Source organism: Suricata suricatta, chromosome 6, assembly GCF_006229205.1.
Source record: "Suricata suricatta isolate VVHF042 chromosome 6, meerkat_22Aug2017_6uvM2_HiC, whole genome shotgun sequence".
NCBI classification, from domain to species: domain Eukaryota; kingdom Metazoa; phylum Chordata; class Mammalia; order Carnivora; family Herpestidae; genus Suricata; species Suricata suricatta.
The window spans coordinates 28,758,027-28,771,254 of record NC_043705.1 but is presented as its reverse complement, the minus strand read 5'-3'; the positions used below and the strand labels follow the sequence as shown (position 1 = coordinate 28,771,254).

At 39.6% G+C, this 13,228-nt stretch overlaps 1 protein-coding gene across 1 annotated transcript in view; it reads left to right on the top strand.

Annotated features, from left to right (window-relative positions):
* Window positions 1-12,788, top strand: part of CDC23 (cell division cycle 23) — a 17,125-nt gene extending 4,337 nt beyond the window's left edge. The window contains exons 5-16 of the mRNA XM_029941981.1: window positions 831-936; window positions 1,042-1,174; window positions 2,707-2,884; window positions 2,972-3,069; window positions 3,217-3,298; window positions 9,231-9,384; window positions 9,505-9,624; window positions 9,970-10,045; window positions 10,344-10,405; window positions 11,092-11,170; window positions 11,248-11,367; window positions 11,785-12,788. Of these exons, the coding sequence (XP_029797841.1) occupies window positions 831-936; window positions 1,042-1,174; window positions 2,707-2,884; window positions 2,972-3,069; window positions 3,217-3,298; window positions 9,231-9,384; window positions 9,505-9,624; window positions 9,970-10,045; window positions 10,344-10,405; window positions 11,092-11,170; window positions 11,248-11,367; window positions 11,785-11,955 (1,379 nt within the window). The 3' untranslated portion in view covers window positions 11,956-12,788. The remainder of the gene's footprint in view (window positions 1-830; window positions 937-1,041; window positions 1,175-2,706; window positions 2,885-2,971; window positions 3,070-3,216; window positions 3,299-9,230; window positions 9,385-9,504; window positions 9,625-9,969; window positions 10,046-10,343; window positions 10,406-11,091; window positions 11,171-11,247; window positions 11,368-11,784) is intronic.
* The last annotated feature ends 440 nt before the right edge of the window (window positions 12,789-13,228 follow it).

The following is a 13,228-nucleotide window of genomic DNA, read 5'->3' as shown; positions in this document are numbered from 1 at the left end:
GGGAAATGAAAGCAAAAATGAACTATTGGGACCTCATCAAGATAAAAGCTTCTGCACTGCAAAGGAAACAATCAAGAAAACTAATAGGCAACGACAGAATGGGAAAAAATAGTTACAAATGACATATCAGATAAAGGGCTAGTATCCAGAATCTACAAGGAACTCCCCAAACTCCACACCCAAAAAACACATAAGCCAGTGAAGAAATGGGCAGAAGACATGGGCAGACACTTCTCCAAAGAGGACCTCCAGATGGCCTACAGGCCCATGAAACGATGCTCAACATCACTCATCATCAGGGAAACACAAATCAAAACCACACTGAGATACCACCTCACACCAGTCAGAGTGGCTAAAATGAACAAATCAAGAGACTATAGATGCTGGTGAGGGTGTGGAGAGACGGGCACCCTCCTACACTGTTGGTGGCAATGTAAACTGGTGCAGCCGCTCTGGAAAACTGTGGAGGTTCCTCAAAAAACTATCCATAGAACTCCCTTATGACCCAGCAATAGCACTGCTAGGGATTTACTCAAGGGATACAGAAGTGCTGATGTATAGGAGCATATGTACCCCAATGTTCACAGCAGCACTGTCAACAATATTTTGAAGTTTTAAAAACCTTTGTGGGCCTAACAAAATATGACTGCAGACCAGTTATCAGTGGTAGTTTCTGGATTAAAGTGAATGGCATAAACTGTTGTTGGCCACTTCTGAGTATTTGCTGGGAGTTCCAGGTGTAACTTTGGTTAATGTCAAGGGGAATGTGTAGGTCTATGAAATGAAGATTGGCCATCTTTCTTAGATCTGAGATTTTGTTTCTTTCCTAGGTCCTCTGGAGAAAGGACAAGTTAAAAATGAGGCACTTAGAGAATTGAGAGTGGAGCTCAGCAAAAAACACCAGGCTCGGGAACTTGATGGATTTGGCCTTTATCTGTAAGTGTTAGAGTAATTTCAATCTTTCTATAACATTTTCTCCGGAATAGAAGGGATGTGTTATGAAACATTAACTTCTTCTGTGATTGTTTCTCTCTTTCCTAGATACGGTGTGGTGCTTCGAAAACTGGACCTGGTGAAAGAGGCCATTGATGTGTTTGTGGAGGCTACTCATGTTTTGCCTTTGCACTGGGGAGCCTGGCTAGAACTCTGTAACTTGATTACAGACAAAGAGATGGTAAATTGAGAGAAGCTATGTGAAAGACCCTCTGCTCTAAGTCTTACGTAATTCTGTGATGGGGTGGGAGGAAAGAGGTTTGCTAAACCTTTGTTTGTAGTTAGGTTTTTGCTTCTTCTCTAATCTCTTCCATTTTTGGAGTTTCAGTCTTCATTTCAAAGACTCATGTCTGGCTCTGTTTGGTAGTGCTGTTGGGTATGTGTCTAGTTGTATTAGAATATCTTTTCGTTTCATGATTCACATTCACATTTTATATAACTTGCTTTATAGACTAAATACTATTATACTTTTCTTTCCTCATCCAGATGCCGCAGGAAAGGTTTCTCTGATACCAAGGATTGTATTAAAAACATTTTTAAGGTCTCCTCTGAGCTGTCCTACGACTTTGTAGAGATTTAAAGATTCGTTACTTAATGAAATAAAGTATATGAAATTGCTTTTTAAACTGCAGTCATTTTATTAGTTGTTAGGATATGACTTTGTCTATAGAGTTCATTTTGCTGTTCTGCAGTAGAATTGATAATGCACTTGCTTTTGTTGGCTCTAAAGAGCCAAAGGCTGGTTGATTTCCCCCAGTAATGATACATGCTACTAAATCTGGGTCTGAAGTCTTATCTTGGTTTACTCCTATTTATTATCTCTAACTGCCTACTAGACTTTCATTGAGTTTTTTTTCCTCTGAATTCAAAATATGCAAAACCAAACTTCTGATCTTGCCTACCAAATTCTCTTTCTTCCTCCCAGCTTGAAAGACTCCCTTGATACCATCACTATTTCTCAAGACACCCAGTCTTGATGCCTCACAGTCATATTTGTTATTCTCTTTTCTCCTTTTATCTAGTCTGTCTCCAGACATTTCCATGGTGTCCTTGTATGCATCTCTTGGTTTTCTTTGCCATCTTGGTTTTCATCTTAGATTTGGATTACTTATAAGTAATAGTCACTTTTTTAATCTAGTTTTTCCATTTGTACACTCCCATTCCCAAGCTATCATGCATACTTTTTTCACACTTACTCTTAAAATGCCCATGTCATCATGTCTTTCTCTTGCCAAAAATTGCAGTGGTTTCTTGTTGTATCCCACTTCCTGTTAATACCATAGGACCTCCCCTACCTGTTTAGTTTTACTTTTTTCACTACTTTTGAGCACAGTCTCCTCTCAAACTAAGCTACTTTCCTCATCCTTTTCACTCACACTCAGGATTGTTTTGCCTTTATTGATGTTGTTGCCCTGCCTAGAATACTATCTTTTTTTCCTCTTCCTCTCTTTTTTTCTTTTCAAGTTCTGTGTATCCTCTAACCTCACCTGAAATTCTAGTCTTTTCTTTGAAGTCTTCCTTAACTAGGTCATTCCTCCCTATTGTGCTTGTTAAGTCCTATTCACTTAATCAAACTGCCCTCTGTTCGTTTGTTAGGAGCTCTCATAAAGTTTTAGTGATAAATTTCTTTAGACAATAAAGATAGTTCCTTGATGTTCATTTGGGAGAGAGGTCAAAGTATATTAAGTGTGTCCCTCTCTCTCCTGCTGCCAGCTGAAGTTCCTGTCTTTGCCAGACACCTGGATGAAAGAGTTTTTTCTGGCTCATATATACACAGAGTTGCAGTTGATAGAGGAGGCCCTGCAAAAGTATCAGAATCTCATTGATGTGGGCTTCTCTAAGAGCTCATATATTGTTTCCCAAATTGCAGTTGCCTATCACAATATCAGAGGTGAGTGAATAAGGACAATGAAATACCATCACATCCTGAATGTAGCACTGTGTTGTTTTCTAAACTTTCTTATCTTTTTTCCTGCAGATATTGACAAAGCCCTCTCTATTTTTAATGAGCTAAGGAAACAAGATCCTTACAGGATTGAAAATATGGACACATTCTCCAACCTTCTTTATGTCAGGGTGAGCTGCTTCCTTCACTTAGAGTTGATCAAGCTCTTTTGTGCTTTAATCTCCTGCCTTGGATTGTCACCAGTTGCATTAGCTATGAGAAAAATAGTTTAGGGGGTTCCTTAACTCATGCTTAGATTATTTTTCCTTTTCTTCCAGAGCATGAAATCAGAGTTGAGTTATCTGGCTCACAACCTCTGTGAGATTGATAAATATCGTGTAGAAACATGCTGTGTAATTGGTAAGAGTCACTACCTTTTGTTCCTTTAAGATTTATTTTTACTATAAATAATACAAATGTAAAAAATAACAAAAGTGTCAAAGAGGGGCTCCTGAGTAGCTCAGTTGGTTAAGCATCTCTCAGGTCATGAGCTCCCAGTTTGTGGATTTGAACCCCAAAGCGGCCTCTCTGCTGTCAGCATAGAGCCGACTTCAGATCCTCTGTCTCCCCCTCTCTCTGCCCCTCCTCCGCTTGTGCTCTCTCTCTCAAAAGTAAACAAACTTTTCAAACTGCCAAAGATAACAAAATATATACTGTTGAATGTAAAAGCACAGTATAATCCCAACCCCAAGATTATTTGGTGAGCATGACTCCAGAATATTTTTCTGTGTGAATACATGTGAATACTCAATTTGTGTGTTGGTACATATGTGTGTATAATTTGCTTATAAAAACGATATCATTATATACACTGCTTTGTAACTTTTTCTTTTTAAAAAAATTAGCAATATAGCTTTCTCACTATTTAGTACATCCAGACTTGTATTATTTTTGATGGCTATTTAGTATTTTATTGCATAGATGTACCATTTTTATTTTTATTTAAACATTTTCTATTATATAAGTTGTGGCCCCTCCTTATTAATATAAAAATAGTTTCAGCAAACATGCTTGCATATGTACATTTATTTTTGTATGTTTATACAACTGTTCGCTGTGTGATCCATTCCTAGCAGTGAAGGTTGGATCAAAAGTGTGTATATTTTAACCTTAATGTTACTAAAAAGCTTATAAGAATTTCTAATCCTAGGAGCATCTGGGTGGCTCAGTCAGTTAAGCGTCTGACTCTTGATTTTGGCTCAGGTATTCATCAATTTCATATTTCTAGCCCTTGAGTAAGTTGTAGCCCCATCTGGAGAATAGGCATTAAAAAACTGAAATAGGTCCTAGGACTCCCTGGAGTGTCCAACTTCAGCTCAGGTCATGATCTCACAGTTCATGAGTTCGAGGTCCACATCAGGCTTGCTGCTATCAGTGCAGAGCCCCTTTCAGATACCCTGTCCCCTCCCAGCCCCCCTGACCCTCCCCATCTGGTGTTCTTTCTCGCTCAAAAATAAATAAAACAAGTTGGTCTGAGGGTTGTTGGTTATCATTAAGCTGGTTAAGCTTATTAAAAATAAATAAAACATTAAAAAAATGTAATAGGTCGTGGGGTGCCTGGGTGGCTCAGTCATTTAAGCTTCTGACTCTGGATTTTTGGCTCAGGTCATGATCTCACAATTTGTGAGACTGAGCCCCATGTTAGGCTCTGTGCTGGCACTGCAGAACCCACTTGGGATCTTCTCTCTCCCTCCCTCTCTCTGCCCCTCCTGCACTCAGGCATGTGTTCCCCACACCCAAATAAATAAACATTTTAAAAAGTGTAATAAGTTCTATTGGAACATAGGTGACACATTCTTTTCAATATCAGAGCATTATAAAGAAAGTATAAAGTCCATTAAGGTGAGGGCAGAACCCCATTTTATTCAGAAAACATCTTTTGAGCATTTTTTTTAAAGTTTATTTTGAGGGAGAGAGAGAGAGCGCACAAGCTGGGGAGGGGCAGAGAGAAGGAGCAGCAGAATCCCAAGCAGGCTCCACACCATCAGCACAGAGCCAGTGCAGGGTTCAAACTCACAGTTCCTGAGACCATGACGTGAGCCAAAATCAAGAGGTAGACACATAACCGACTGTGCCACCCAGGTGCCCCATCTTCTGAGCATCTTCTGAGTGCCAGACACTGTGGTTTCTATTGTATTACCTACCCTTATTACCCATCAAGGAAGACTATAAGAAAGTAACTATAATGCGGTGGTGGATTGAGTGTTATGATTGAGGTAAACCTAAGATGCTAAGAGAGTACTTAAGTATCTAATCTAGGGGCGCCTGGGTGGCTCAGTTGGCTAAGCCTCCGACTTCGGCTCAGGTCAGATCTCATGTTCGTGGGTTCGAGCCCTGCGTCGGGCTCTGTGCTGACAGCTAGCTCAGAGCCTGGAGCCTGCTTCTGGTTCTGTGTCTCCTTCTCTCTCTGCCCCTCCTCCTCTCATGCTCTGTCTCTCTCTGTATAAAAAATAAATAAAACATTAAAAAAAAGTATCTAATCTATTCTGTGATTATTAAGGAAGTCTTCTTGAGAAGGTAGAGCTTGAAGGCTGGGCAGAAGTGAAAGAGTTCAATAAGGGAGCAAAAGGATTGACTTAGGAAGGGCATTGTACTGCATAGCACCAAAGCATGAAGCAGGCGTTCTGCCTGAAGTAGCTCAGCATCTGGAAGCATGGTGTGGGGGCTGGGAATGATCAGAAAGGGGTTCTATCTTGAAGAGGCTTTTATGCCTTGCTGAACATTAGGATTTTATTTATGAAGGCAGTAGGAGCCTTCTGAAGGAACTTAAACTGGAAAGTGATGAATGTTCTCAGATTTTTCAGATTTTTGTAATAATCCAGTGTAGGCATGATGAGAGCCTACCCTGAAGTATTGACAGCAGGGATGGAGAGAGGCTGTTGGACTTAAAAGGTATTTAGGAAGTAGAACAAATAGGAATTCTGACTGGGCAATCAGATGGATAACAGTGCCCTATACATGAAAAAAGGAAATAGAGTTGGGGGAGATAAGGAATAATCCTTTTTTAAACCTCAGTGACTTAAAGCCAGTTAAAATCATATTATACTATTTTATTACCTACCCTTCCATATGAAGAGCCTTCCATATGAAGAGCAATTACTTAGGAGTTTCTTGTTTGTTTTGCTTTTATAGTTGTTTTTATTATTTTTATTATTAAAAAATTATTTTGTTTTTTAGTTTACACCCAAGTTAGTTAGCATATAATGCAATAATGATTTCAGGAGTAGATTCCAATGATTCATTCCCTCTGTATGACACCCAGTGCTCATCCCAACAGTGTCTTCCTCAATGCCTCTCACCCATTTAGCCCGCCCCCTCCCAAAACCCCTCCAGCAACCCTTAATTTGTTCTCTGTATTTAAGAGTCTCTTATGTTTTGTCCCCTTCTTGTTTTTTTAAATTTTTGCTTCCCTTCCCTTATGTTCATCTGTTTTATCTCTTAAAGTCCTCATGAGTGAAGTCATATGATATTTGTCTTTCACTGACTAATCGCGCTTAGCATAATACCCTCTAGTTTTGTCCATGTTGTTGCAGATGGCAAGGTTTCATTCTTTTTAATTGCCTACTAATACTCCATTGTATTTATATACTGCATCTTCTTTATCCATTCATCTGTCGATGGGCATTTGGGCTCTTTCCATACTTTGGCTATTGTCGATAGCATTGCTTTAAACATTGGGGTGCATGTGCCCCTTGAAACATCACACCTGTGTCCCTTGGATAACTACCTCGTAGTGCAATTGCTGGGTTGTTGGGTAGTTCTATTTTTAACTTTTTGAGGAACCTCCATTCCTTAATGAACTGTGTTTTTTCCCCTCAGTATATCTGTAAATGTGCAGCACAGTGCCTGACATATGGTTAATAAATTGTTGAATTCAGCCCACTTATATTAGGGATGAAAAATAAGGAGTATTAGTTTATGACAAAAAAATATACTTCAGCTTTCATAGTATAGCCAGTTCAGAGGAAATAAAAGGAGAAAAAAGGGTAGAGAAAAGAAAAAAGAACCTCAGGAGCTGAGAGAAAGGAATCCTCTTATGAATAGAGTGGTGGCATGGATCTCCTATTTAGTCCTGGCGTCTGCTTTTATGTCTTGATGTGAGTTGATTGTTCCCTTCTGTGTCTTTTCTGGAGTCCCAGTGTCTGAGAGGCAAGATTTTATGTACCATGTAAAATAGCTTACACTACAGTATAGCATAGTTAAGTTTGGAGTCTGGAACCAGACTACCTAAGTTTAAATCTTGGTTCTACCACTAACTAGTTGTGTGACTTTGGACCTAACCTGTCTCTGCTGTAGTTTTCTCATTCACAAAGAAATAACAGGAGATCCTTCTCTCATGTAATTGTGAAGATTAGATTAAAAGTGCCAGAGAGCACTTATTACAGTGTAGGTTGCCTAGTATGCTTTTAATCATTCAATTTATTTTAGCTGCTCCAAATAAGATTTAAAAAAATCTCATCTACTTAATCTTTGCTCAAAACTTGGACTGTTCTGAGTTCCTTAATATCTCTGTCATCCTCACTCCTTTAGTAGAAGCTAGGGCATATATAAAGCTATACCCTTTTTCCTGAGTGGGGATCAGTACTTTGGCCTAGAAATGACCATGCTGATATATATAGCTTTAATTCTTCCCTTTTCCTACTCTCCAGCTGATGACTATTTAGGTTATTTTCTCATTTTTACTGTTATAAACACTCTGCTTCATAGCTACATTATAAACAGGATTTGTGGGGATTTAAAATTATTATTGAAGTATAATGTTATATTAGTTTCAGGTATATAACAGTGATTCTCCAATTCTGTATATCATTGAAGGCTCACCATGATAAGCATAGTCATGATACAAACTTACTAAGGTATTATTGACTGTATTCCCTCCATATGCTGTACTTTGTATTCTGTGACTTATTTACTTTATAACTGGAAATTTGTGCCTCAATCCCCTCTATCCACGCATCCTTTTTAAACAAAATAATTTATTCCTGGGGTGCCTGGGTGGGTCAGTTGGTTAAGCATCTGACTCTTGATCTCAGCTCAGGTCATTATCTCATGATTCGTGAAATTGAGCCCCACTTGGGGCTTTGTGCTAACAGTGTGGAGCCTGCTTGGGCTTCTCTCTCTCCTTGCTCTCTGCCCCTCCCTCACTCTCAAAAATAAATAAATAAACTTAAAAAAATAGCTTTAATGAAAAAAACCCCCAGCTTTATAATTTACATAACATAAAATTTACCAAGTTTGAGTTTATAATTCAAGGAGTTTTTGTAAGTTTATACTGTTGTGTAACCATAACCATAAATCCAGTTTAGAACATTCTGGAACCTTTGGAAGTTCCCTTGAGTCTATTTGCGGTCAGTCCCTTTTGCATCCCCTAGCAGACACAGGTTTGCCTTCTCTTTCTACATTTTGCCTTTTCTAGAAATTTTCATATGAATGGTATCTTGCAATTTTTAGTCTTCTTGTTTGGCTTCTTTCACTTAGCTGTTAGTGAGATTCATCAACGTTGTAGCATGTTTCACTAGTTTTTTTTTTGTTGTTTTTTTAAGTTTATGTATTTTGAGAGAGAGCTCAGCATGTGCACAAGTTGGGGAGGGGCAGAGAGAGAGGGAGATAGAATCCCAGGCAGGCTCTGCACTCTCAATGCAGAGCCCGATGTGGGGCTCAAGCCCACAAACCATGAGATCATAACCCAAACCAAAATCAAGAGTTGGAAGTCTTAGCCACCCAAGTGCCCCTCACTAGTTCTTTTTAATGTTGAGTAGTACTCCATTGTTTGGATATGTATGTTTTGTTTATCCATTTACCAGTTGACTTAAGACAAATGGTTTTTATACCATTTCTGCAACTAAAATCTTCTTAAAAATTTTCACTTGCTCTTTTCAAGACCAATGCTCATAGATGTGTTTTCATTCTTATGGGAGATAGGAGGAGCTCAGAGCTCTGCCTTTTTATCCTTTGAAGTACCTGTTTAGAAACCTAGGAATATAGTTGGAAAACTACCAAACTGTAGAAATTTCTACCCTTTGTTAAAATATGTATAAGTGCTATATCCAGATGAAATAAACTGAAGAAAAACTTGAAGTGGTAAGGAACACTTTTTTTTTTTAACCAGAATGTGTGATAGATAGATATTTCCCAAGGGAATAATGATATTCCCTTCATGTACAGTTGGGCTTTTCTACAAATGCTTTGGGGGAATAGGTTATGGTTTCATGCCTGCTCTGTGGAATGCTATTTTAGGGCACTTTTATTTTTATTTCTCTAGTTATTTATATGTCTTTTGTTTTTCAATCAGGCAATTACTATAGTTTGCGTTCTCAGCATGAGAAAGCAGCCTTATATTTCCAGAGAGCCTTGAAATTGAATCCTCGGTATCTTGGGGCCTGGACACTGATGGGACATGAGTACATGGAAATGAAGAACACATCTGCTGCTATTCAGGCGTACAGGTGAGTTTGCAGTTGAGTGATGAGGGGGAGGGGATTACTGTGATGTTCAGAGCCTCTCTTGGGCCTATAAGTCGCTAACCTTGATTCTGCCCTCTTACCAGTCTCTCTTCCATTTCTTAGACATGCCATTGAGGTCAATAAACGGGACTACAGAGCCTGGTATGGGCTTGGACAGACCTATGAAATCCTTAAGATGCCATTTTATTGCCTTTATTATTATAGGCGGGCCCATCAACTTCGGTGAGTCTGACCAGTTGATGATGATGTGTTTGTTAGGAGAAGGGCTGATACTTTTCTTTATCTTTTGATAACTACTGAAGAATCACAGTGAATGAATGGTTTTGACTCTTAGCGACCTGGGTTTAAACTTGCCACATGCTTTTTATAGTATTTTTATGTAGTATATTCTGATGGGTTAGTTAATAGTATAATTGTGAACACAAAATACTAAAATTATATCAAGTATTGTATTAAAGGCTAATCCCTAATAGATTTGATTTAGTGGTTGGAGGTAGTGTGTCCTCAGGGCTGGACTTTAGTTATTTTTAGTCTTTGCTCAGACTGCCTATTCCTCTTCTTTCTTAGGCCCAATGATTCTCGTATGCTGGTTGCTTTAGGAGAATGTTATGAGAAACTCAATCAACTAGTGGAAGCTAAAAAGGTATAATTTGGGTCCTGGATAATTTGACTGGAGGTCTGATGTTTGGATGAAGTGTTCGGCTCTCTGTGCTCTAATTTCCCTTCATTTTTATGTCTACCTAGGAACATGTTAAGTATTTATAGATGCGTAGGCTAAAAAGCAAAGCAGGGCTGACATCATCAGTGGGAGTATTGTTCTAGTAAAAATGCTTTGCGTTCTGTAAATCTGAACTTCTGGGAGCCTTGTAAGACTTGAGTCTTTATGTGGTAGGTCATGGTACCTGGGACAATGGTCAGTGACCAGTTTATTGTTTTGACAGTGTTATTGGAGAGCTTACGCCGTGGGAGATGTGGAGAAAATGGCTCTGGTGAAATTGGCCAAGTGAGTGAAAGGAGTGAAAAGCTGTTGTTATTTCTGCTGGCTTCTCTGGTACGGTGCATCCTGCATGCTCTAGAGCCCCCATCGTCATCCTACATGAGTGTGCAAGCGCAGCAGGGTGTATGAATATTGGTCTGGAAGTTGTCATTTTGACTCAGGAGACTCCTCTCGAAAGGGGGAACTGCTTTTCCTGTTAGGCAAGGGATCAGGAATGAATTGAAAGAAATAAAATGTTCATATCAAAGCCATCTAGGAAAACTATTTTAAGTACTAATCTCCCCCAGATAAAGCTCAAGGAAATAATGACTCAGAAATAGTAGGCAAAGAAGTTCGTAAATGCAGTTTTATTTCTGCCAGTTCTTTTCTGGATTCTTAAAAATAGTCTGAATTGCTTGGTATCTTTATAAAATTTTGCCCAGAGGATTACCAGAGAATTTTAGAAAGATGTGTTACCCACTTTAAGTATTTACCTACTCTCCCTCCATCACCAGTATCAGAGGAATGAGGCTGAGCTTTGATGAGGTAACCATCACATTGGGACACTAGTACTATTCTGGGTCCCAGTGCACCATTTATGTCAAAATTTATAATTCTTTTGCCATTTTTTGGGTCTTTATCATGTGCTTTGCTTTGTACCATTAGCTTGCTCTGAGATCTGATTTGTACTTACAGACCAATTTATTTTGTAGGCTTCATGAACAGTTGACTGAGTCAGAACAAGCTGCCCAGTGTTACATCAAATATATCCAAGACATCTATTCCTGTGGGGTATGTTTCATGCCCATGTGAATTGGGTTGCTGATTGTATCCTCATCACCTCAGTCACTCTTGCTTTCCCTGTCTAGGAAATAGTGGAGCACTTGGAGGAGAGCACTGCTTTCCGCTATTTGGCACAGTACTATTTTAAGTGCAAGCTGTGGGATGAAGCTTCAACTTGTGCCCAAAAGTGTTGCGCATTCAATGATGTGAGTAGCAGTTCTTCACTCAAGGGTTTGGATTTTAGGCTCAAACATACGATGTTTAAGGGGCACCTGGGTTGCTCAGTCATTTGAGCATCTGACTCTTGGTTTTGGCTCAGGTTATGACCTCACAGTTCATGAGTTCGAGCCCCACATGGGTTCTGTGCTGCCAGTGTAGAGCCTGCTTGGGATTCTGTCTCCCTCTCTCTCTGCTCCCCCCCCCCCCAGCTTGTGCTCTCTTTCTCTCAAAATAAATAAACTTCAAAATAAAACATATCTTGTTTACTATCATCTGAGGGTAGAAGATGGGTAAGAAGTGGAAAACCTGTCTTGATCTGTGAAACTTTTACATCAGTATTTTAGAACTTGTTTTTGAGAACAGCCTTGGATAGACTTTGAAACACTTTCCTCACTTTGTTTCAGACCCGGGAAGAAGGGAAGGCCTTGCTCAGACAAATCCTACAGCTTCGGAACCAAGGGGAGACTCCGTCTACTGAGATGCCTGCTCCCTTTTTCCTCCCTGCTTCGCTGTCTGCTAACAACACTCCCACGCGCAGAGTTTCTCCGCTCAACTTGTCTTCAGTCACACCATAGTTGGCTGTTTTCAAGCCAGTACACTATTAGACCCCTGTTAAGCCTTACTTCTGTGTAAGGAATGGCCACATCTGTTCTTCCAAGGATCTTAGTTTTTCGTTTGTACAGATGGAAACAGCTCCTTGGGGACAGTTTACGGAATCACCTGTGGTGTAGACTGATGAATCCTGGCAGGAATGGACATTGTCTTTTGCCGTTTAGAAGCACTTCTATTTCCCTTCTGTTCAGAGAGCGGCTACGAATCTGGGTCTTCTTCCCAGACTTTTTCTCCCCCTTCTAAAAAATATCCCTTTAACAGCACTTTAGCACAGGCGAGGCTTACAGGAACCAAGTTTTAATGCTGCTGGGAGTGAGAGATTTCTTCAGGGAGGGATGGAAGGGAGAAAAGTGTGCCATTCTACCCTCTGCAGGCAGTAGGGGCACTGGATACGCTAGGAAGGTCAGAGCACCGGATAGATATGACCTCATCATTTGTGGATTTACTGAGCATGACTGCTGTCGGAGGTTAAGATTTAAATGGAGTGAAGCTACACATTTGTTTTTGGCCCTGGGGGGACATTCTTCCAAAACATCATTTTAAGAACTCTTCCTAGAAATTTTCATATTGGAATTAACTTACTAGAGTTGAACAAAAGGGGGCAAAAAGAATCTTACTTTGCATGGAACTGTTGATGGCAAACGAGCCTATGGAGTTACCTATATTCTTACTAAAGCAAAGCAAGGAGGATTACAGATAATTTCATGGACATTCAGGAGTGTTAAATTTTGTGACTGTATAGACAAGAATAAACTCATTTCAACCTGATCTGTTATAATAAATACTTTTTGATGTAGTTGTGTTAACTCCCCCCTCCTCCCCGCAGCACCCCCGCCAATTATCTCTGACAGAATGGTTCCTTTCAGCCTTCACCTGTTTAGACAAGGCAAGGGGAGTCATTCTTGCTGTGCTCTTGGAAGGTTTCAGGCCTGTGTGTGTGTATTTAGTAGGAGGTAATATGCTATGCCTGTAATGTCTGCTGTAATGAATTTGAACTGTTGATGTCATGGATTATTGAGCTCAGGGCCCAGCCTTCTTTTACTGTTTCCAGAACAAGTTTGTTACCCATTCACCTCCTAAAGTCTGACACTTCATTTTATATTAAGGAAGGTTTAGAATATCTAATGTCCCTTGAATTCATTTCTTACCAAGCTTTCTTAGCTGTATTCTAGTTACACATCTCTACTGCCATTCCTGTGCAAGGTTCCAAGGGGCCTGAATTTTTAATTTTCAATT